We start from the raw sequence: 22749 nt of genomic DNA, 5'->3' as shown, positions 1-22749 counted from the left end.
GACAGAGTTACTGGTCATTGTAATTGTTCCTCCTATAAAAATCAATGGCTGCTCAGTGTTGGTTGGTTGGTGATCCAGCCACCACAGTCGTAAATATGGACAGCCGTATACATGAATTTGGTCTGATTACCAAGCAGCAACCTCCAGGGCTGAAAAATGAAGCCAGTGTGAAGTGCCAAAAACTGCTCCTTGACTGACCATTTGAGGCTGGTTTAAACTCCATAAACAGGCTTATGACAACTGTACAGGGGTTAATTTTTATATAAGTCACCCATTTGAATTCTATTAAGCATTAAAGCTAAGCATAATTATGTACATGGCTGCTTTGAGTGACAGCTAGCCGCTAGGTTTCAGCAGCCAGGCTTCATTCGGCCGACCTCAGCTCCACCCACGCTCTTACAGAGAGTCCATGTTTAATACAGTTTATGTACATTACTGATGATTAAAAACCAGTGAGCTGACAACTTTGAAAACATGACCAAACATAAAGCAAGTGCAACAACACAAGGCAAGCCAGCTACTGTTACTTACCAGTCCAACAGCAAGCAGGCCCGCTCCGCATCTGTCTTGCAGGCCTTTATTTCACGAAGCTCTTGCAAATGACTAAAAGCCAGTCTGAGGTGTACTCTTGTCCGGCCTCTTGCTTGGTCACTCTTTTCCTCCTCTCAGCTCAGCATCCTCTTGGGTCTCGTCGCCCCTGTCACGATGTCCACCGCCCGCTCACCCGGCTCTGGTGCTAACTCAGGCCCCGCTCACCGCCAGCATAGTTGCGCCACTGCAATTTCAGGTGATGTTAGATCATTAAACTGGAAAATCTGGGGACTAGCCTGCATTTGTCAGCTATCCTCTTAAGCTGTCCACTATTTTCATGTAAACAAAAGTAACAAGGCCATTAAATTTCAGTAATCCTAAAGGCATTATTTGAGTTACATTTCCAGTTAGCAGCAAAAGTAGTGGAATTACAGTAACAGTAACTGTTTGTAATTTCACATTACTTTGAAATGTGATATTTCCTGCACTGATTACTGTATATAACCCCAGTTGTATGAGTACATGCCGTAACAGCCTGAGCCACTGGTGGTGTGGGTGAGGTGGCCACCCTTTGGATCCGGCCCTGGCTGTAAAATAAATGTACTTCACTAAAATAAAATGTAGTGGCATAAAATAGAAACACTCAAGTTAATACTAACATTGTACGTACAGCAGGTGTAGTACTTGAGTAAATCGTCTTCCAGTGTATAAAAAATGCATGTATATGACGGATGGTTTATTGCTATTGAATATAACGATCAAATCTATGTTCGCATGTTATTATGTGACGGTGCGCGCCCTGCAGATAGACGTTAACAGTGAAGCCAATGAGAGTTAAGGGGGTTTCCCCACCCTTCCTCTACGCCAGAGAGAGGCTGCCCTCCACCACCGGCATTCCCAGTATGCACCGCGGACAGAGCAGCAAAAAATAGTCCATTAACGAAAGGCTGAGAAAAGGGAAGTAGAAAAAGGTAGCTCGCAAGCTAAATCCACGAGTTGAACTGTATTTAACGTTACCAGAACCGCTAACATGGCTGACAACGAGAAACTGGACAACCAGCGGCTGAAGAATTTCAAGAACAAGGGCCGTGATTTGGAGGTAAAAGTTATGCAGATTGGTGTCGAGGATCTCCTCTTTTCCTCGGCGCCGCCGCTATGTTCACGGCCAGCTTCGCCTGCTGGCTTCCTTGTGACGTCGTTTCTAATTTCCACCATCGGGAACTTTGTACTCAAAGCCTCGACCAGGGCCTTCACAGATCACCAGTTTTATAATGCCGGCACTGGCTTTGCGACTCCCCTTTGGGTTTCACTGGTTTCGTTCCGCCATGAGACCGCGATGGTTATAAAACATGTCGGAAAAGCTAGTCAGAGTTCATCGCCTCCGCTGGATGTGCTCTGCTAGCTTGCTGCTAGCCAGGCCCACGGGGGACATGCTAGCTTAATTGAAGGATATTTAGCTCGATGAGTTAGCTAGTGAAAACGTTTAATGAACGTGTAGAAGTTCATAAAATTGACCTTGATGTTGTCCTTAGGATATATTTGCTTGTCAGACAAGCTAATGCAGCGGCAGATTAGCATTATTTTGATGCTGCAGTTAGCCAACCTGCCTGCTAGCTTGTTTGCTAGCTAGCTGCCGTTAAGCTCGGTGGTTGGTGGTGCTGGTGGCCGCAGTTCCACCCATCCCCCGTCTTTATCACCAAAAACAATGGCGGAAACCAGTTAGCCTCTTAGCCGGCCAGTTGCCCGTGTTTTTGAAATTGTCGCGTAATGTTAAAAAGGTATTCCGTGGTTTACTGAGGTTACATTTGCCTCGAATAACGGTTAACACGACCACCTAGTTAACACGATCACATGACTGATAGATCAGAGCTACACGTTAGCTAACCTTGGATCATAAGTTACCAGTTGACATAACTGTTATCGACAGCTAAGCGTGCCCCTGCTTCATTTATGTTATGGGATGGTGTTGTTTTCGTACGAGCTCTCTTAGGATGTATATGAGCAGAATATACTCACACATCCTGTGTGACAGGTAGTTTCTGTTGCGAGCTAGGCCACCAGACATGAGTTGTCTAGCCTGACAACCTGTTAATAACTTCAGATGATACCCTCATCATGGTGGAGGTTTGTCCGTGCCATTTCCGACAAACATCGACCCCTTAACTGCAATTAAAGCAATGTTCATCAAGTATATAATAAACCACACACCAGTAGCCAGTTTATTAGGTTTACTTAGCTAAAAGACATGCAGTCTAATACAGTAGCCCTGCAATAAATTCTCACTTCATGTAGGTTATAATTCACACGAATAAGCTACATGTTGTTGTTTGAGACTGTCTGAGAGGTGTTGATTCAACTTGATGGTCATTTTGGAGGCTGTGGTTTCTGGTTCCTTTCAATTGTATGGTATTTCCATTTGTCCAGCTCATGTAGTGCAGTGCTAATAGAATAGATATTAGAAAACCCTCTTTGTAACACGGTACATGTGAACAGCAGCACAAATGACTCTGATGAAGACCAAATTCAGAATTGGCACCTTTCTAACAGTTGAAACAAAAGGTGAACATTGTAATCCTCGTGATGGTAGGATTTATTATATGACTACATTAGTTTTGGCTAAATCTGCCTGATAAATTGGCAACTGAGTGTATTTCATCACTGTGGTGGTCCCATGGTCTGTATGGTTAGGACTGAATACGAATCGCATATGTATCAAAGAATATGGGGGAAAGCTGTCTTGCTAAGGCACATAAAATGGTTGTACGCCAATTTAAACTGCATCACAGTAGGTCAGGCTCATGTTTGTTTGGGTGCTGTCATATGCAACGTGTGGACTGTTGACCTAATACTCCAGGCATGACTTAAACTGCTGGTCAGCTCGGATCACACGAACATGGATGCTGATCTCACACTGTGCCCAAATTTAATGTTGTGTCACTCTCTTATGCAAAGGCATGTTGGGATTAAAGTTCTTCGTTGAATAATGTCAATGCTCTATCTCTCTGACAGACTATGAGAAGACAGAGGACTGAGGTAGTGGTGGAACTCAGAAAGGTAAATACATTTGTGTTATATTGTGTTGAAACTACAGACTCCTAATAATTTTCACTAACTATGACTGTAACAACAATATACCGGCCTCAGTGCATTATCTCGATATTGCACTGAATGATGCTTTTCCTGTTATCATGAATTTCAGATGGAATGTACATAAAGTGATATTTCTGTTTCCTCCACCACAGAACAAAAGAGATGAGCACCTTCTGAAGAGGAGAAATGTGCCCCATGAGGACATCTGTGAGGATTCTGATGTCGATGGAGATTTCAGATCGGTACGGTTCTCCCACTCAGAATGAAGCTTGAGGCTCGACAGTCAAAATCGCTGTCATCCCTTCATGTGTGCAGTGTTAGTGCACCTCAGATCTACATTTTCAGGCTAGCAACCTCATGAAAAGCAGGCAGATCAAGAATACCACCATCACTACAGGGCTCTACATGTGGTGGCCTTGCTGGATTGAAATGGCCACTCAGCAGTTCAGAAATTCAATCACAGTAACTGCCAAGTGGTATTGAGAGGGCTGATTCAAAGTGGGCTGCTTAGTTATATATCAACAATGACATGCTGCTCTGATTCAATGCAAGACACGAGAGGGGCTTTTGTAGAAAAGTGTGCTGGCCAATCTAGTTTATATACTTCAAAAACCAGTGATGGCTGTGCGGCTGTTTTCAGTCAGACTGAAATAGCACATCGTTTGTGTTGCCTTGAAGATATTTTGTTTACCAGTTTATTGCCATTTTAAACTTAAAAAATTGGGGCCTGTTAGAATTTGTTAGAGAATATATGCCTTTTTCTAATATATCAGATGTTTGCTCACTGTCCCTCAGCTTTCTTTTTATTTTTCTGCTGTTGTCTGAGTTCTTGTCGCCACTGTTTGTAATTTACCTAAGTTACAGTCGTCTCTTTCATCTTCCACCACAGCCGTGGAATGTAAATACACAAATATAAATCTGCTGCAGAGCGAATTTGTATGCAAGGATTGAATGTTTTTTCTTTTTCCTGGTTTGACTTTTGTCATAAGTCTACTGAGCCCCCTTTATTTGAGGGTGCACAGGCAATCAGCTGCGACTGTTGTCTGTCAGAGGCATCAGCCAACTATATGTACTAGCACCTGCACTCAGGGTCAGGCCTTGCTTGAAAGTGATACTCAGATGCAGCCTACATTGGACTCTGAACTCTCTGTAGACCAGTGGTTCTCAGATTTTTTTCTGGCATGCCCCCTACAGAAGCTGCCAGAAAAGTTCATGCCCCATCCCCCCACAACATACCCCATAATTTTTATTGATCAACAAATAAAGTATTCAAGTTGAATTTTGGCTCTACATCCACAGTCTGAGAACCACTGTTGTAGAAGGTGTCAGGTGTGCTTGCCTATTGGCAAATTATCATGACAATTGTAACTATTGACATTCCCTGCTATATGTTACAAATGTGTGACTTTCCACAATGTTTCTTTTTCAGCAAAACACCTCCCTTGAAGCAATAGTACAAGTAAGTAGTATGTTTTCGTTCTTTCTTTTTCTTCTTCATCATTTAGCCTGTCTTACGGGCGTTGTATAGCTGTATTCACACATGCACTGCTCCCCTGAACTTTTCTGGACATTACCTGGGCAAGCTGTACACGTGAACGCAATTGTCTGAATCAGTTGACCTGGATTTACTCTGCCAGCTCCCGGGTACAAAGTATGCGTACTGTCTGATTAAGCAGGTGTGAATAGAGCAGGTGATTGTCCTGAAAATTCACAGCGAGCGAGTGGTCATGTTGAAGACTTTGCATGGAGTAGATATGTCCAAATGTGCTAAGAATTGATCTCACTATTATGGATGGGTTCTCCTCCTCCTCCTCCTCCTCCTCCTCCTCCTCCTGTATGATCTGTTCTGGTGCCACCCCTCGCCTAAACCCAACAGTATCTCCAGTCAGTGAGGACTTGTCTGACACGAACAATTTCCTGTTATGTTCAAAAAGCCAACACCAAATAATATCCGGACCTGTGGCCGGTTGCACTGGTCATACATAATTTGCCTCTTAAGTCAGGGTGCAAAGTCCATAATAAATGATACACTGAAATTATTTTGATGGCGCTCCGTGCCAACTACTGTTTTGCAGAGGACTTTACACCTACTAAGTGCTTAATGCAAAATTAAATTGTAACTTGTGTTTGTGTTGAAACTAGTTCAACTGGTGCAACCGTTAAAATGTGAGTAGCATGTAAACTCTTTCCCTGTTAGAAATGACATTCAAACTAGGCTTCGCTTGAAGTTACGTGTACTTGGTATAGCTCATTGTATTTTCAGGACATCTAAGCTGAACTCAATTTATTTTCAAATTGAATAAAATAATAATAATAATTTAAAAAATCCACACATTGAAGGGTGAAAATTAATATTTAATTGTGGAAGGAAAAAGCAGCACCAGATGAACAGGAGCCACAAAACCAGAGATTGTATTGTCCAGTAATTAATGTGTCTTTGTTAGTTGTTTTCAACCAGGAAAATCTGTTTAAGTGCAACATATTTAAAAGCACTCAGTCATAACGTTGGGTGAAAATAATTCCCGAGCTAGTTGTGTATTCCAGCTCTAAATGCTCTGTTTGCTGCTTCTCTGATGCCCACCATCTCTTTCTTGCTCTTCTCCCAATTCAGTGAGCAATGAGTTTATTTCAACCAATCCACAGTTAGTGATGATAGTTTGATGATTGAAAAGGACAAACCAAAAAGGGTTTGATGCGTTTTCTTTTGTTTTTCACCTTTTAATGAAGTGTGTTTAACAATGATAAAATTGCTGCTTCTGTGAATGGAGTCTGGTGGTTTTGGCAAGAGTGAGATAACAACTGTTTCTGGATGGATCTCACTCTTTAACAAAAAGAAATTTCTGGTGGGATCCTTTCCATAATGTTGTCAAACACTTAGAATAACAATCTGAGCCTGTCAGTGACAAAAACAAACACTTAGTGGACGTGTATTGATGGTGCACAAACACCAGAAGGAATTGAATTGCAGCCCGTTTCGTGGCTGATAGCTGCAGCGCTCTCACTCAATATTCAATATATTGTCCACATTAGTCATTTAGACACAAATAGGCGTCCAATCTGATAAGTAACCGATATTCCGCCAGTTTGTCCAGGACAATGATATCTTCCAGAACGTGTGGACGCGTCACTTGATTGAGAATGAAATGCAGGTCAAGCTGGTTCAAGTAAATCCACAACATGTACTGAACATTATTTTGTTTATTTTGTTTCTTTTAAATGTGCAAAAATAGATATTTCGATGTTTTGAATCTGTGTTGTGTTTTTGTTTTTTTTTTTTGGTTTGTTTTTTCAGAAGGAATATTCAAATATCATTTTTGGCCACTTTTGTCAGCCTTAATGAGTTATCACTACAATATAAAAAGAAAGCTGGATGTTAAATTAAAAAAAACATTTGCTTCCATCTGTTTGACAGCATACAGATTGGAGGGGGTTTTATCTAAAATCTTGTGTATGACTTGTTGTTATAGAATGCCACCAGTGATAACCAGGGCGTCCAGCTGAGTGCTGTCCAGGCTGCCAGGTAAGAACACACACCCTCACACTGCTGGACTCTTGATTGTCATGTCACGTTTATACCAGCAGTTGGCCAATGATTGAATCTTGTTCGTGTCTGTAGAATCATTTAATGCCATGTTTCTCGTGTGGTAACATTGATTCCAGTTCTAACTGTCTAGGGGTGCTTTCACACCTAACCTGTTAAGTTTGGTTCGTTTGTGCTGGTGTGAAAGCTGTCAGTCATACTCTGGTATGGACTAAAGAACTGGACCAAGACCGTGTGACAAGTCCAGTCAGATGCTGGTGCAGTTCATATGTGGTGTGAAAGCAAAGCCGATTGTAGCATCAATTCAAAAGAGACGCTGCAGATGTGAAAATGATCTTGAATTCAGTGACTATAAATGTTGCTCTTTTAAATGGTTAATATTGTTGCACATTAATTTGGAGACCATGCTGTCGTGATTATCATGATGTTGCTATTTCCCATGGTACCCAAGCTCAATTTTCACTATGAATAAACTGTTGATGCAGTATCATGTTGAACAGTTGCAGGTTAAATGTAATCCAGATTCACATCTGCTTACAAGTGTATTTCCAAGCCAGAGATTCTGATTAAAATTGATGGGCTCTTGCAAAATACAGTTTGAGTGTGGAAATTTTGTGGAGTGTTTTTCCAGCTTGCTTCGACAGCTGTGATTTACAGCAAGTCAGCCCCATCTGATTAATGGAGATTGTAAATGGCACTGCAGCTCAGAAGTGCAGACCTCCTCAAATTGGGTCAGGTGCAGCAATAAGGTAGCTGAATTCATGAACCATGTTTTTCCAGATTATTCTTATTTGTCTTCATTTGTTTTTAAATTAAAGTCTACCCTGCAGCTCTATCTGAAGATGCCTTCACACTATACCTGATGTTATGTAATGTTGATGTTGGGTCAGGCGCATGTTGGAGTCTCTTGTTATTAGAGTCACTGAGATTGACTTACAATGTGTACATGGTTAACATTCTTTAGCTGTTTTTCCATCTATGTAACTGGTTCTTCTTGTTGGTATATGTCAGTAAAGTTATGCCGATATCAATGTGTGAATAATGGTCTTTGTTTCCCCTTTGTTTTTGTAGGAAGTTGTTGTCCAGTGACCGTAACCCTCCCATAGATGACCTGATTAAGTCTGGGATCCTTCCTATACTGGTCCACTGCCTGGACAGAGATGACAAGTAAGCAGGCTGTAATTCTGTTTGTCTGCATGTAGCAGTGAATCATGCTTTCTCATGTGTGATAATTACAGTGCAAGCTAGCCCTTTTTCCTGATCATGTTGAGTTTATGTTCTCTTCAAAGTTATGCAAATGAGCCAGCAGAGTTTAGCCCAGCCTGCATCTGAACAGTGTAGCAGTTATGTTAATGTGTTCCAGTTTTCACCTTCCAGGAATGGCCAAATATAAATGACTCATCAGCTCACTTTTGTCGCTTAAGGCCCTTGTCCAGTCACTCACTTGTACTTTTACTGCTGCCTTCAGAGATTAGACATCAGAGTTCCACCACCTCAAAGGATTTCTGTCAGTTGGCATCCAGAGAGGCCACATATGCGATCAATGCAATGACAAACTGGAACACCGGGAGTTTTCCCACTGGGATGTTTGTCAATTAGGACTGTTGCACAAAATATACATGTATTTCTTAATAACCCCAGCCACTATATCAGTAAAATAACCAAGTACTGGTGCTAGTCCATGTGTCCTGGAAGATTTCGATGTCCCAGACAAATATTAACTGTGTTTCTGGACCCTATTTTCCCGTGTTTTTCTGTGTCCAAGTGACAAATGGAGACAACAGTTTTTGAAATTGTTCCAGTATTGAACGAGAGCTGGAACCTAACGGGATGCAGTGTAATCTCTGGGCGTTTGCACACTGTCAAAGTACATAAACTAAAAGTGGATGCCACAGACACGATGCTCAGATTGTTATTCTAAGTGTCTGACATCATTACTGATACTTTGTGTGAAGAGTAAGATCTGTTTTGCTTAACCAGGAACAGCCACCATATCGTTCTCGCCAAAGCAACCAGACCCCAGCTGTGTTCAGCATGTTCAGCTTTTCATAAAGTTGATGCGCTAGCCATGGTCAGTTTTTGTGAACTAACCAATCACAGCCTGGATGTGGTGGGACATAACAAAAAAGTGGATGTCTAACAGCAAAATGCTGAATTCGTTGTTATGCATGAATGGTTATAATTTGTTAATCGAACAAATTAGAGACTAACAAGTCCTTCATTGGGTTGTTATGGGATTTAGGAATCGTGTCACTATTGATGATCGTACACGTGTTGGTTTCCCTGCACCACATGTACGACAGGTTTATTGCCTTTTCTCAGCCACCCAAACTAGATGCTGAAAGCAGCAGTGAGTTAAGTCCTGTCTGTCACCCCAGAACTGGAGGCAGCCTCTTCGTCAATCATAGCTTATCTTTCTCACTGGGCCATAATATCCTCAAATGCCCAATCAGGTTTTTGATGGGAATGCTGAGAAAAGTCAGAAAGATGTTCAAAAGTATCTTCAGCCCTTAAAAACACGATTGGTCTGGAGTATTTAAATAAAGTCCAGGTTAAAGCCTTCTCAGAACTTGGCGGCTTCTTTAGGGGAGCGGTAGCTGGTTGGTGGTTGTGTGTGGGCCGGTGCTGAAGGCTCATCATTTTACATATTGTGCTGTTTGTTCAGCACATGTCAGGCTAGTGTGGGGGGGCCTCTTCTGTTCAGTTGTTTTCCAAGTTGTAGGTGGGGAATGTGACTTGGCTTGAGTTAGAAGATTTTTTCATTTTGCTTTAATCCCCGTGCCTTCATCCATATCTCGCTCTGTGCAGCCCATCTCTCCAGTTTGAGGCAGCCTGGGCTCTAACCAACATAGCGTCTGGTACCTCAGAGCAGACCCAAGCTGTGGTCCAGTCCAGTAAGTGCCACCGTATCACACATGTTTGGCTTGATTTTATTTCTGTCTCTTTTCTTTTTGATGTATCTTAATCTCCTTGTAGATTTTGATTGCTCTGCTTTCTGCTGATGTTGTGTTGTACACTGTTATACTGGAATATAAATTGTAGTATTTTGCAGTTAATGTATTATTGTTAAAATCGTCTATTTGGTTAATTGTTGTGAAATGGTAAAAGCTGCATATTTACCGTGGTTGGAGACCTAACTGTTGCAAAATGCTGATCTTTATTTTCTTATTTCTGTACTTGTAAACAGTATATTCACATTCATGTCATCTTGGCAGCTGATGACATTTTCAAGTTGAACAAATCTCACAAATGCACAGTGATGGCAAATTGCACACAGACACTGACAATGGAAGTGTGTCTGTGGTGCATACATTTTTAGTATTTATCTGAATTATTTCAACAGTCATCAATGCCTAGCAAAATTAGCATGAAATGATGTCTTATTATGGGTGTTGCGTTAAAATATTACAGAACAAACAGCCTAATGTGTAGCATGGCTTTGCATTTTGTAAATCAAATGCAATGAGGTTCCTTTGTAACATTCTGTTTATCACTGTTTATTCATTTTCTTCTATTCCTCAAAATGCCTGCTTCTCCATCTTGATTTTAGCTTGCTCTCAGTATCTCTGCCCTTGAATTAGCATATTTCCTCAAACTTTCTCACATTACACTTGAAGTTTTTGTTTGGTTTTTTTTTAAGATTTGATTCTAAGGATCTGAATTTGTTGGGCCAGGAAAATGTTCTCTGTTTTGTGGTCATTCAGTATGTGCAGTCAGACGATTAATGTCGTATTACAAAGTATTGCTGCTGTGTCTCCTGCCAGAGCTGTTTCAAAATTCTGTTAGGAACATCAGATCATGAGATGTCCTTGTGCATGGTTAACACCGACCTGTTTCCTTTGTGTAGACGCTGTGCCACTGTTTCTGAGGCTGCTTCACTCTCCTCACCAGAATGTGTGCGAACAGGCTGTCTGGGCCCTGGGCAATATCATCGGTGAGTCGCTGTTGGTGCGAACATTAGAAATAAATGCAGTTAGTCCTGAGACAACATGCACTTCATCTGTGTGTGTGTGTGTGTGTGTGTGTGTGTGTGTGTGTGTGTGTGTGTGTGTGTGTGTGTGTGTGTGTGTGTTCTCTCCAGGTGATGGCCCTCAGTGCAGAGACTATGTGATCAGCTTGGGTGTGGTCAAGCCCTTGCTCTCTTTCATCAGTCCCTCCATCCCCATCACCTTCCTCCGCAATGTCACCTGGGTCATGGTCAATCTGTGCCGCCACAAGGACCCTCCACCACCCATGGAGACAATCCAGGAGGTGTGTATGTGTGTAGAGGAGGAGAGAACGAGAAGCAGTACACATGCCAGATTGCTGGGCTGCAGGAAAGGCAATATTAAAGGGCTGATGAGTCGGAAGCCAGTGAGGGATAGCACATGTAGTCGTCTTTTGTTTGTGCGTTTTCAGAGGAAAGATATTCAGACTTGTGAGAGCAGAAGGTCAAATGTGTCTTTTCATGCCTGCAAATGTACAAGCGTGTTGAAAAAGCCAACATCAGGTCAAAAATGAGAGGATGCTACAAGCTTTCTGCTAGAACATTTTCGGGTCACCAAGGTCACATCAAACCTGAGTAATCGGATGTTTGAGTGAAAAAGGTGTCTTTTAACAGGATGAAATAGCTGGAACCTTTGCAGCGTGTAGGATCTCCTCCAGTCTGAAGGCCTGAAAATGAATGCAAAAGAAAGCTGGTTCACAGGATGCATCTCAAACTACAGAAATCTTGCCTTGGGAAATGATTTATTTTTGGGGGCCAACTGCTGCTGTATCTTAAAATCTAAGATGTGCAGTGAGGTGTAGCTTGCGGAGTAATGGCTCATCAGCCAACTCAACTATCATTAAACCTTTGTAGATCACATAGGAACACCCAATAATTCCACCTGTCTTTTCTATTCTCCCTTCAGATCCTGCCGGCTCTCTGTGTGCTGATCCACCACACTGATGTCAGTGTGAGTAGAATGATTTTTTTTTTCTCTCCAGCTTTTTAAGCAGGCAGTGGTGCCTTGACCTCACTTAACTATTAGCATTATATTATCACAGAATATATCCCTGTTAAATTCAAACTATCTGAAGTAGAACAGGGAGGAGATGGTGTTCATTTGTTTTTTTCTTCCCTGCCTCCAGATCTTGGTCGACACAGTGTGGGCTCTGTCTTATCTGACAGACGCTGGGAACGAGCAGATCCAAATGGTCATCGACTCGGGCATCGTCCCCCATCTGGTGCCTCTGCTCAGTCACCAGGAGGTCAAAGTTCAGGTATGAAGAGGTGCCAGGCATGACTGATTATTCTTAAGAGTGAATTAATAAAACATCTGGTATGGAGAGATGCCAGAGATCATTATGTGGGTGATTAAATCAATAAATAAGTGGTGTTATTCTATTATTTGCACTCCCTCTCCCTATCCAGACTGCTGCCCTGAGGGCTGTTGGTAACATAGTGACTGGCACAGATGAACAGACCCAGGTGGTGCTCAACTGTGATGCTCTCAGCCACTTCCCTGCACTCCTCACACACCCAAAGGAGAAAATCAACAAGGTAATAACACCTTCTCTGTTCTCTTCCCTGCTGCTCCTAAACTACTGCAGGATGTGTTTTCTGGACGTGATGAAATCAGGGACTCGGTGCTCGTGTGAATGCTGTGTGAAAGGCATAGACGGGATAGACAGGTACTTGCAGCAGGTCACAACATGGAGAATCGCGAGGATGAAGAGGACGAAGAGGACCACTGTGTTGGTTAGGTGTGGTTAGTGAGACAGATTGGGGGGTTGGGGGGGGGGGGGTTGCCTGTGTGCATGTGATTTGAATGTGTGATACCCTGGGTTGGTGGCCACAGGGTGCTGAAGACCGTGCGTCTCTGCTGATATCGAAGTGCATCTGAGTCCAGTCGCTTAAAAACGAGGCCTCTTTTTGTGACCTGGGCGATGATTAGAGCCTCAGCACCACCCTCGCCCCACCCACAGCACTCTGTCTCGACCAGAGGTCAAACTCTCGGCGGACCTCTGGATTCTGATCCAGTTCAAAGTCCTTTAGCCCTCAAGAAGAGGGACAAGGCATTCTGTTATGCTTGATTGTAACCATGGTCTTCCTCCACTCAAGTTGATGGTGTGACATGTAAAATCACCTCGCTTTTGTAATTAGAATAAAACCTGCATGTACTTAACACTCCACGGCTTTACTGTTAATTTCCAGAGCAGAAAGCAGTCAGTGATGCTTGTATTTGTGCGTTTTATCCTGTAGGAGGCAGTGTGGTTCCTGTCCAACATCACAGCAGGCAACCAGCAGCAGGTGCAGGCTGTCATCGACGCCAAGCTAGTTCCCATGATCATTCACCTGCTCGACAAGGTGTGCATCCATCTCTATTTGTAAACTGAGTCAGCTGTGAGTGTTTTTCAGAGCGCGTGGGGAAAATCTGTATTGCTCACCGTCGATGCATATTTATTTCTGTAGGGTGACTTCGGCACTCAGAAGGAAGCAGCCTGGGCCATCAGCAACCTAACAATAAGTGGGAGAAAAGATCAGGTAAGAATCTTCTAAAATAAATCACTTTATTTCCAAGAAAGTTACAGCATCAAACTCAAACTTAGAAATGAGTGAGTGAGTGTCAGATGACTGATTCTCCTCGTTGACTCTCTGCCTGCCTGCAGGTGGCACACTTGATTGAGAAGCAGGTGATCCCTCCTTTCTGCAACCTGCTGACTGTGAAGGATGCGCAGGTCGTTCAGGTTGTTCTCGATGGCCTCAGCAATATCCTCAAGATGGCAGATGATGACGCTGAAACAATTGCTAACTTTATTGAGGAATGTGGAGGTAAGTTCCAGCCGCACCGTCATGGTTTTACCGTGTTTGTGTTCATAAACATCAGGCGTTGATGTTTGGTTGAACGCTTGATAATTTGTTGTTTTTTATTCTTCTTCAGGTTTGGAAAAAGTGGAGCAACTGCAGAATCACGAAAATGAAGATATCTACAAATTGGCATATGAAATTATTGATCAATTCTTCTCATCCGATGATGTGAGTATCATGTAAATGCTGTTCTTAGTTGATGTTGTCACAACAGTTTGAGCCGCGTGTTTCTTTTTGCTTTTTCAGTCGTAGTGCCGTGTTGTAAAGTTTAGACTGGTATCACTCTTAAGTGTTTCGTCAACGCCCTCTTGCTTGGTCTTTTCATTCAGATTGATGAAGACACCAGCCTGGTCCCAGAGGCCATCCAGGGCGGAACTTACGGCTTTAACTCAGCCAACGTGCCAGCCGAGGGATTCCAGTTCTAGACGGCATCTGGGGTATTCTGGAGTTTTGTTCACGATGCAGCACTCTGTTCAACATAAAAAAATTAGGAGAGAAAGAGCGAGAGAGAGCGAGAGTGTGAGAAATTTGATCCATTGTGCTTGGCTCGTGGGATCCATGGCTGCATCTTATCTGAGAGAAAAATGTGTGGATTTCATTTGGCATTCCAGGGGAACCAGCCCAAATGAAGTTTGAGATGGCGAGTGGGTGCGAGTGAGAATGAGTGGCTACATGTTGCAAAAAAGCAAAACATCTACATCGAATGCGTTGAGAGACATGCCGACATAACTTCTGTGTTATTGGAGCTGTCGTCTTCGGAAAACTACTTCAAATGACAACAAAAAAAACTCGATGTCTGCCCGGGGAGAACCAAGGACGTCCAAAAATATGAAATCAAGAGATCTTGAAATATTACACACAACAAAATGCAGAAGTGAATATAACTTTAATTATGAACTGAGATGAACCACGAACCATCACAATCCTGCGGTCCTCCGACTCGAGAGGGCGCCACCATTGATGTGCCCCTCCCCCAATCGGCCACGCTATCAGACACGTGTGTGAATGGACCCATTGTGTATGAATGTCTGGACTCAGTGCTGAGGAGCCAGGTTCATCTCCTCCAACGAAACGCCCCCAACAGGGCACCATCCTCTCCCCCTGGTGGGCGGGGCCAGGAGTCCGGCGGCGCGTGTCGCATGTGCGAGAGAATGGACGGATGACTTGTGTGTGCTTGGCTGCGTGCGTGACTGGGAGTATGCAAGACTGGGTGAGAACGCATGCAGAGACGGAGAAAAAAATACAAATACAACATCTGAAGAGAAACAAAATTGAGAAACGCAACAATGAGGTTAGCAAAGGTTTCAGGAAAGAAATTCTGCCTTTGAAAGAGAGGCTGATCCTCAAATCCCTGAAAGGAAGAACTTTGGATATGAGAAAAAAAAAAATCATCGTCATCACAAGGATTCTTTTTTTGTTTTGAATTATTGTTAAGTTAGTATTAATTGACACTGGACAATGCTATTGGCAGGTGTGGAGCAGCAGTGCATTGTATTAAGATGCATTTGGTGGCTTTTGGGCTTTTGTTTTTGCCTCCAGTGTGTTCCTTTTTATGGTATTTTTTTATTTTCAGCTTTTAGTTTCATTGCTTCTGTAAAGGTGATTGACGACGATCGTATTCCACCCTCACACCAGAACCCTAACGTACGCACCAGACATGGGCTTGATGCTGTGAAATTCTGACACCATCACTATAATCAACCAAATGACCTGTTCCCCTTGTGACACTTCATTATTTTTCCTTCAATTTACAGCAAAATCACTGCTTTGCAGTATTGTTGCCATAGCTTTGACTTATCACCAAGGGAGAAGAGAACAATGGCCATTTCATGTAGGATTGTGAATCATAACCTTTGCATGTACTAAACTATAGCACAGTTATTTTTTAGGGTATTTTAGTTTCCTTAGGCTGTGGATACAGTGTAATTTTCATTTTAAGTAAAACTGTGCTTAAATGTTACATGTTTCCCCTTCCCTTACCCCTCACTAGTGTCCGATTTGCTAAATAATCTACGGTTTTGCACATGTACTGCAAAGTGAGGCCTGAAGTCTTTCTGAAGGTGTGTTGGTCAGTTTCGTAGGTTTTGACCTGCCAACAGCCTCTACAATATGCATCACTCAACCACAGTCTTTGTTGTCTTTCTAGAGTAATCCAATGATGCTTTTTAGTGATACTTGAGAAAATAACGACTTTATTTCAGGAGCAGCAGTAATGAATCTGCTAATGTATCTCAGCTAGACTAAGAGGGGATTCAACCTCCCTTTTCTCAAGGTCAAAGGGTGTCCCACATGTCAGACTGGAGTTGTCCTAAGTGGTTTCTCCTGAATAATGAATAAACCCATGAACAAGTTTGCTGTACCTTTTAGTACTTTGCAGAGTCCTTAGCCCCATACTCCTCTTCCCTCTTTTGCCACCCAGGTGTACAAGCTTACCCTTGCTTACCCTTACCCATATTTTTTTTGTGTTAACTTCAAACACTGTAGTAAATGATTACACATTGTGCTCATACACCTTCTGTTGAACATAGGGTTATTTTTTTTGCAGCATTCCTTGTTAGCAAACATGTGGTTTTAAATCTAAAATTATGACATGAAAGAGAAAAAAAAAGGTGGTTTGCCCATAAACCTTTTTGGGAGATAGGCTACAGGATAGGTTGTCTTCGAGAAAAATAAATAGTGAAACCCAAACCGGGAGATTGCGTGTGTGTGTGGTCTGTTGTGAAGAAGTGGTGTGATTACTCATTTTGCGTGTATTTGCTTGTTTTTCCCCACTTAAAAAAGCTGTTTAACAGCCTGGTGCTTTCGTTTCTCTCAACCGCTGAGCTTGAATTCAAATCGAGAAAAGGCGGGTCCTGACTGGCCAGAAAGACCGTTTATCCGCATGCGTACTACGGGAAATAGAAATGGTGCGTTCGAAATTATCGGAAAGATGGTGGTTACACGGACGTAATATTTCCGCGCGAACCACAGAGCCAAGACTTATTCCCGGTTGAAAGACTGAGAAAAAGGCAGGCCTTTACTTTGTTGAGCTAAATATGTGTACATTCCCCTTCGTGTGCGGACAGACGCAGATTTACACAGCTAAAGTCTGAAAATACCACAGAACATTTTTTTCGTACTTTCTACACCAGCCTATGAATGTGCTGCAGAAGTGTGGTATGTTGTCGCTTTTCCATCTACTGTGCCAACAGGAATTCACCGAGAGCATGTGAAGGCAACACAAGAAGGAACAGGAAATGAAAGGTCTGTTTTGGACAAACGGTTTGCCCCGAACAGACGGTGAGTTTCTGAGTAAAGACTTCACTCTTTCTAACCACCTTTTTTAAAGCGTGCATGTTGCGTCGACAAGCTTAAAAACAACGGCAGCAAGAGATATAACGTTAGAGCCTGGCTGAGAAAGAAGCCACGGCAGCTGTAATGTGGCTAACATGACGTTACATGTATTTGGGTTAATATGTGAATGCTACATTTTCTCCATTAACCCTTAAATTGAGAGTTTCTTGGCTTGTCATCCGTTGATTAGCGGCGCAGTTAACGGTGTTTGATGCGTTTCCTGTTATGGAGAATCAAGCTGACCTGCAAACTTAACCTATCCGGTTAAGAAGAAAAGAAAAAGAAGAAAGATATCAAGTTTTAAATGAAAGACTTGAATATGCGCACATGGCTCAGAGGGACTTTCTATTGAGCCTGATCGATAGTATTGATCGGGCCGCAGCAGGACACCTGTCACCTGTTGGGACCTGAGCGCCTGACGTCAATCGCTGTAGTTTGGAGATGGATCAGGTTTTGGGGACAGTTGAGCAGCCTGTCTTCCTGACCTGTGTGTGTGTGTGTGTGTGTGTGTGTGTGTGTGTGTGTTTTGGGACTGGGTGGGTCCTGGCAGAAGGCCTCCTATTGTTGCTGCTGTGCCGGCTGTAACCAGAGGAGAGAGAGCCCACACGCGCGCGCGCGCACAAACACACACACACACACACACACACACACACACACAGAGCATAACTGATCCTCTAATAGGAGCTCAGCCCGTCTGTTCTCTTGTTTTTCAGACATGCTGGTCAGACTTAGTTGAATGAAGCAATCGTTTTTAGTTAAGCTTCCCAGTGTTAATGGTTTTATACTAATTAGCCTTTTTATTAGGTACACCTGTAGAATCTACTGCAATCTAATGCAACTGCTCTGCATTAAAGTCTACTTTTCTGGTGCCTGTACTGTTGAGTTGATGCTGTCACAGAGGTGTTAATTCAATAATATGTTTTCCCACTGAGGTCATAGTTAGTGAGGGTGTTGTGCTGGACTGCATCAAACATGCATGCTGATTAATCTGCCAGTTATTTTGTCGATTAATTGATCTGAATAAAGTATAATGTTCCAGTACAACACTGCTTTTCAAGGATGATGTCAGTGATAAACATATGATTGAACTTACACTTTTCCAACAGCGTCAGCAGAACGTGAACATTATGAACTGCGTAGAGGTGGAAATCATGATGGAGCTCTTGTGGATAACGCTGGTGCCTCGATGGTGCTGAAAAACGGGTTTCACGCAGTCGTGACCATTCCACACCCTCGTGTAGTAAATCTTTTTTTGACTAAACCCAATTAGGAGTGCAACTGAAGATCGTTTTCATTACCGATTAATCTGCTGAATATTTTCTCTGTCATTTTGTCCGTAAAATGTCAAAATGTCCTCTTGTTAAATCCGACCAGCAATCCAAATCCTAAAGATGCTCACGAAAATCAGCAGACGTTTGAGAACCTGGAAAGTTCAGGTGTATTTTGGAAAATGACTGAAACAATAATCAAAATCGTTGCAGATCGAGTTTCTGTTGTAAGCAGTCACCATGTTATTTTCACGGCTGTAGCAAGTTTAACCATCCTGCTGTCCTGCCAGATCTTCTTCTCCCTTAAGCTTCCTTCCTGAGCCGGGACTGTAGTCTCCACCATGGACAGCCTAGAGGAGGACCTGACGTGCTCCGTGTGCTACTCTCTGTTCTCTGACCCGCGAGTCCTGCCGTGCTCGCACACCTTCTGTAAGACCTGCCTGGACAGCTTGCTCCAGGTGTCAGCCAACTATTCCATCTGGCGTCCGCTCCGCCTGCCGCTAAAATGTCCCAACTGTCGCAGCGTGGTGGAGCTGCCCCCGATGGGCATAGACGCTCTGCCCACCAACGTGTCTCTGCGGGCAATCATCGAGAAAGTAGGAGAGAATCAATCTGAAACATGTACTCTTTGACCACAGATCAGTCTGAAATCTGCTCATGCGGCCGTACCGTGCTGCTTCACTTTGTCCTCGTGTGTCTTACATGTCTGTTTAGTACCAGAGGGACAGTGAGCCGCGAGCCCCTTTCTGTCAGGAGCACCCCAGGCAGCCTCTGAACATGTACTGCATCCAGGATCGGCAGCTGATCTGTGGGCTGTGTCTGACCGTCGGGCAGCACCAGGGCCACCCCATAGATGACCTGCAGGCGGCCTTCATCAGAGAAAAACAGACCCCATCACAGCTGCTGGCCAGACTCTCTGAGCGTAGATGGGCGCAGGTGGGGAATCCTGTTAATACGGCCCGTGTCTGAGTTATGGAATATATGGCATCTGTTCAGCTAAATATGTTAATAGAGATGCAGCCGCAAACTCACCTTCCTGTTGTGTCCCTGTTAGGTGTGTGAGCTGGGGGAGCAGCTGGAGCAGGAGAAGGCTCGATGTGAGGATCTGGTGAGGCAGGACCGACAGGAGGTCCTTCAGTTTTTTCAGAGGCTGGAGGCGGTGCTGGCCAGGAAGAAACAGGCCTGCCTGGAGGCCCTGGATAAAGCCGGTGTGGAGGTGTCCCGAGCCTACGACCCGCTCATCCACAGAGTGAAGGACCTTCAGGTGTGTGGTAGTGGTGCATCAAGTCATTGTCACGCTTTCAGTGACCGTTTCCAGCCCTGGAGTGCATAATCCAGATACTATAGCCTGAGAAAGATTTGCATATTTGTGGCTATGCAAGCGTCTGGGTCACTGCATGGCTCAAGGCGGTTGTATGATCTCAGATTTGGTTGCATCATAAAAATCCTGTACAGGGACAATTTATCATTACATCCAATGAGTTTGGATTTAGCTAAATTCTTTAGCGCAGTGTTGGATGTATCAGAGCTTTAGGAAAAATCTTGTGTCTCCCTGGAATTAGCAGCTAGTCATTCAGGAAATTCCCAGATGAAACTGATGCAACATTGACATCTGTTTATGAGCTGGACATTAATTTTCACTCTTGATCGTTAGTCTGTAAATCATTACTCAGCAGTGACCTCTTCATCCCCACTATTTGTCTAACAAAAAGTCCAAACCCCCAAAATATTCTCTTAAAAATGATATTCAACATTGAGGAGCAGGAATGAGCAAATCACTGACTTAAAGCAGTAAAACTAGCAAAGTTTTACTGAAGTTTAAGTTTTGTCCTTTAATGTTCTGTTGATTGATTGATTGCCTCATGGCCTCAGCACCACCGGTGCTCCACAGCATCGATAACAGGCTTGTCTCCTGCAGGAGGAACAGCTGGACCTCGTGTCCTTGGGTTCCGCCGTAGAGGAGGAGGACTCGCCGCTGGTTTTCCTGGAGAAGGTGCATTTGTTCAGAGAGAGGGTGGAGGAGTTTATTACAACCCCTCTGCCCTCAGTGATAAACCTGTCGGTCACCCCTCGGGCAGAAGAGTACCTGCAGCAGCACTGGCCCAGCGTGACCATCGGCAGCCTGGAGGAAGCGCCCGTGCCTAAGGTGTGCTGCTGCACCAGATGTGGCGCCGGCGCGGAAACTGAAGCCGCGAGGGATCGGCCTGAAAGCTGGGTGCAGGACGTGTGGTCTGAGCTGCAGCCGACTGCTTCTGTGGTGCTGCTGGGGCTGCTGCTGCTGCTGGCGGTGCTGTGGGTCAACCCGGTCGGAGGGGCGTCGCTCGGTTTCTCTCTGGTCTCCCGCTTCAGTCAGCTAGTCCACGGCCTGAGCAGCGAACTGATCACATCTGTGTGGGACATGGCGGGGTCAGCTTACACAGTGATGGAGGGCACTGTAGGAAGATGGAGCTCTCACCTCGCCTCGGTGGGTGAGAAGGCCTTCCAGCAGCTGGCTGCTGTATTGAAAACTCTGACGTCGCACTGACAGAGACCAAACTGGAACCCTCGGCTCTGATTTAGAAGCTGAGAAAGTCTCTCTTCTGTATACCTGCAGTAAAATCGACCCTATCAACCCCCGAATCAACCAGAAAATCCCATTGAAACACCTGCTGCTTAAGATCGTGCAGTCCTGGGTGTTTTAAAGCATCATGTCTGATAGTAAAGGCGTATTTAACAAGGAAAAACAGTGTGTGTTGTGTTGTGTTTCAGTACACAACTGCGGAATAAGAAGAGAAAATTTAAATAAAGACCAACTTTGAACCTTAAATGATGACGGTAAACAGACCAGGATGCATTGCAGGTACTTACACTCCTTTGTTCATGTTAATGCTTCACCACTCGTAGAAATGATCATTAACCGGACTACAGGTAGTTTTAACTGGTTTTGAAACGGTCCCTCTGATCCCTCTGTGTGAGCTACATGAGCAAACCAGGCCGTCAGAGAGAGGACTTTTCCATCCTGTTAAAATTCATGTTATTTTGTAGTTGCTTTAAATGTATCCAACTAAAAACAGCCGAAATAACTTTTCCATGCATTAACTGTCAATGTGCATAATCTTCATTGGAGGGTGGATCTTTCCCTTAAGTTTCACTTCAGACTCCCAGGGGGTCCCACGCAGACGGGATCTGACTTTCTAATTTTCTACGCCTGAAAAGTGCACAGAAAAATTCAGTTTTTCAGATCTTGTGGCTGTAAATCTTTTCATATGTGGACTCGTGTTATTGTCGTGCGTGTGCCTCTTTGGGGTGTATTACTCCGGTCGAACTACTCGTAAAACATTTATCATATCAAATGCCAATAAAACATTTCTAACATAGATTCAGGTTTGCAAAGAGCATCGTGGAAAGGTGTTCAGTACGGAAACGTTAAACCGGTGCCTGGAGACTCTTAAATCACCTTTCCCATCATGCAGCGGGCCTTTTCGGTAGCTTTCCCGTTGTGTCAGAGAGCACGGGACAGCAGTTGAGCTGCACATGTATCTGCTTACAGCAGACTGTTTACAGTACGTGGACCTCAGCGGCCGGGGGAGTGGAGCCGGACGCAGTGGACCACAGATCATGTTGCAGTGCTGCACGGCTCTGAGCGGCCCCCTCGCTGTGCCTTTAACCATCACGCCTTTACCTCGTCCCACCTAACAGCCTTACTTTAGTGGACTGTAATTCCACCAGGATCAATAGGTCTGGCTGCAATTCTATTTTTACTGCGATGGTGCACTTAGAGTCTATTTTAAAGCTGATTACAGCCTTTGGGAAAGCTTTACAGTGCATCCCACAAATGGTTTTTATTTTGCTCGAGCAGGACTGAAACACTGATGTGAGCACATATCAATACGCTGCGTTCCTAAGTATTATGTACACAGCTACAATGCTATCTAGGATCTCATGTTACTGTAAGTATCAGACTTAAACAGCATTTTGCTTAATAGGTTTGCAATTTGTAAGAAATGCGGTCGCCCAGACCTGTTGGAGTGCTTGTATTTTTGTAATCTGCACTTTTTTTTAAATGTCCTAATAAATTTGTTCAGATGCTTTAAGTTTTTGTCGTATGGATCATTTTCAAAAGCCACTCGAGCTGCAGTGACATCACTTCACTGATGCTCCCTATGGTTATCTTC

General features: G+C 43.7%; 2 protein-coding genes across 3 annotated transcripts; both read left to right on the top strand.

The window, feature by feature from the left end:
* The first annotated feature begins 1310 nt into the window (after positions 1 to 1310).
* On the top strand, positions 1311 to 16688 carry kpna4 (karyopherin alpha 4 (importin alpha 3)). Its single transcript, XM_076736049.1, has 17 exons — positions 1311 to 1630; positions 3541 to 3585; positions 3774 to 3863; positions 5051 to 5080; positions 7089 to 7141; positions 8234 to 8329; positions 9971 to 10056; positions 11010 to 11096; positions 11244 to 11413; positions 12055 to 12099; positions 12275 to 12406; positions 12558 to 12686; positions 13389 to 13493; positions 13599 to 13670; positions 13796 to 13958; positions 14068 to 14162; positions 14324 to 16688. The coding sequence occupies exons 1-17, from the start codon at positions 1562 to 1564 to the stop codon at positions 14417 to 14419; spliced, it is 1563 nt and encodes a 520-aa protein (XP_076592164.1). The 5' UTR covers positions 1311 to 1561; the 3' UTR covers positions 14420 to 16688.
* Positions 16689 to 17200: 512 nt separating this feature from the next.
* On the top strand, positions 17201 to 22666 carry trim59 (tripartite motif containing 59). Of its 2 annotated transcripts, XM_076736051.1 has the most exons (5): positions 17201 to 17273; positions 18886 to 19191; positions 19310 to 19531; positions 19650 to 19859; positions 20514 to 22666. In XM_076736051.1, the coding sequence occupies exons 2-5, from the start codon at positions 18937 to 18939 to the stop codon at positions 21117 to 21119; spliced, it is 1293 nt and encodes a 430-aa protein (XP_076592166.1). In that variant the 5' UTR covers positions 17201 to 17273; positions 18886 to 18936; the 3' UTR covers positions 21120 to 22666. The 2 variants fall into 2 exon arrangements, with proteins under 2 accessions (XP_076592166.1, XP_076592165.1); XM_076736050.1 differs by lacking the exon at positions 17201 to 17273 and having other exon boundaries at positions 18797 to 19191.
* Positions 22667 to 22749: the final 83 nt, after the last annotated feature.

The sequence above is a fragment of the Chaetodon auriga genome, chromosome 7 (assembly GCF_051107435.1).
Source record: "Chaetodon auriga isolate fChaAug3 chromosome 7, fChaAug3.hap1, whole genome shotgun sequence".
NCBI classification, from domain to species: domain Eukaryota; kingdom Metazoa; phylum Chordata; class Actinopteri; order Chaetodontiformes; family Chaetodontidae; genus Chaetodon; species Chaetodon auriga.
The sequence above is the reverse complement of the archived record's forward strand: the minus strand, read 5'-3'. Positions and strand labels throughout refer to the sequence as shown.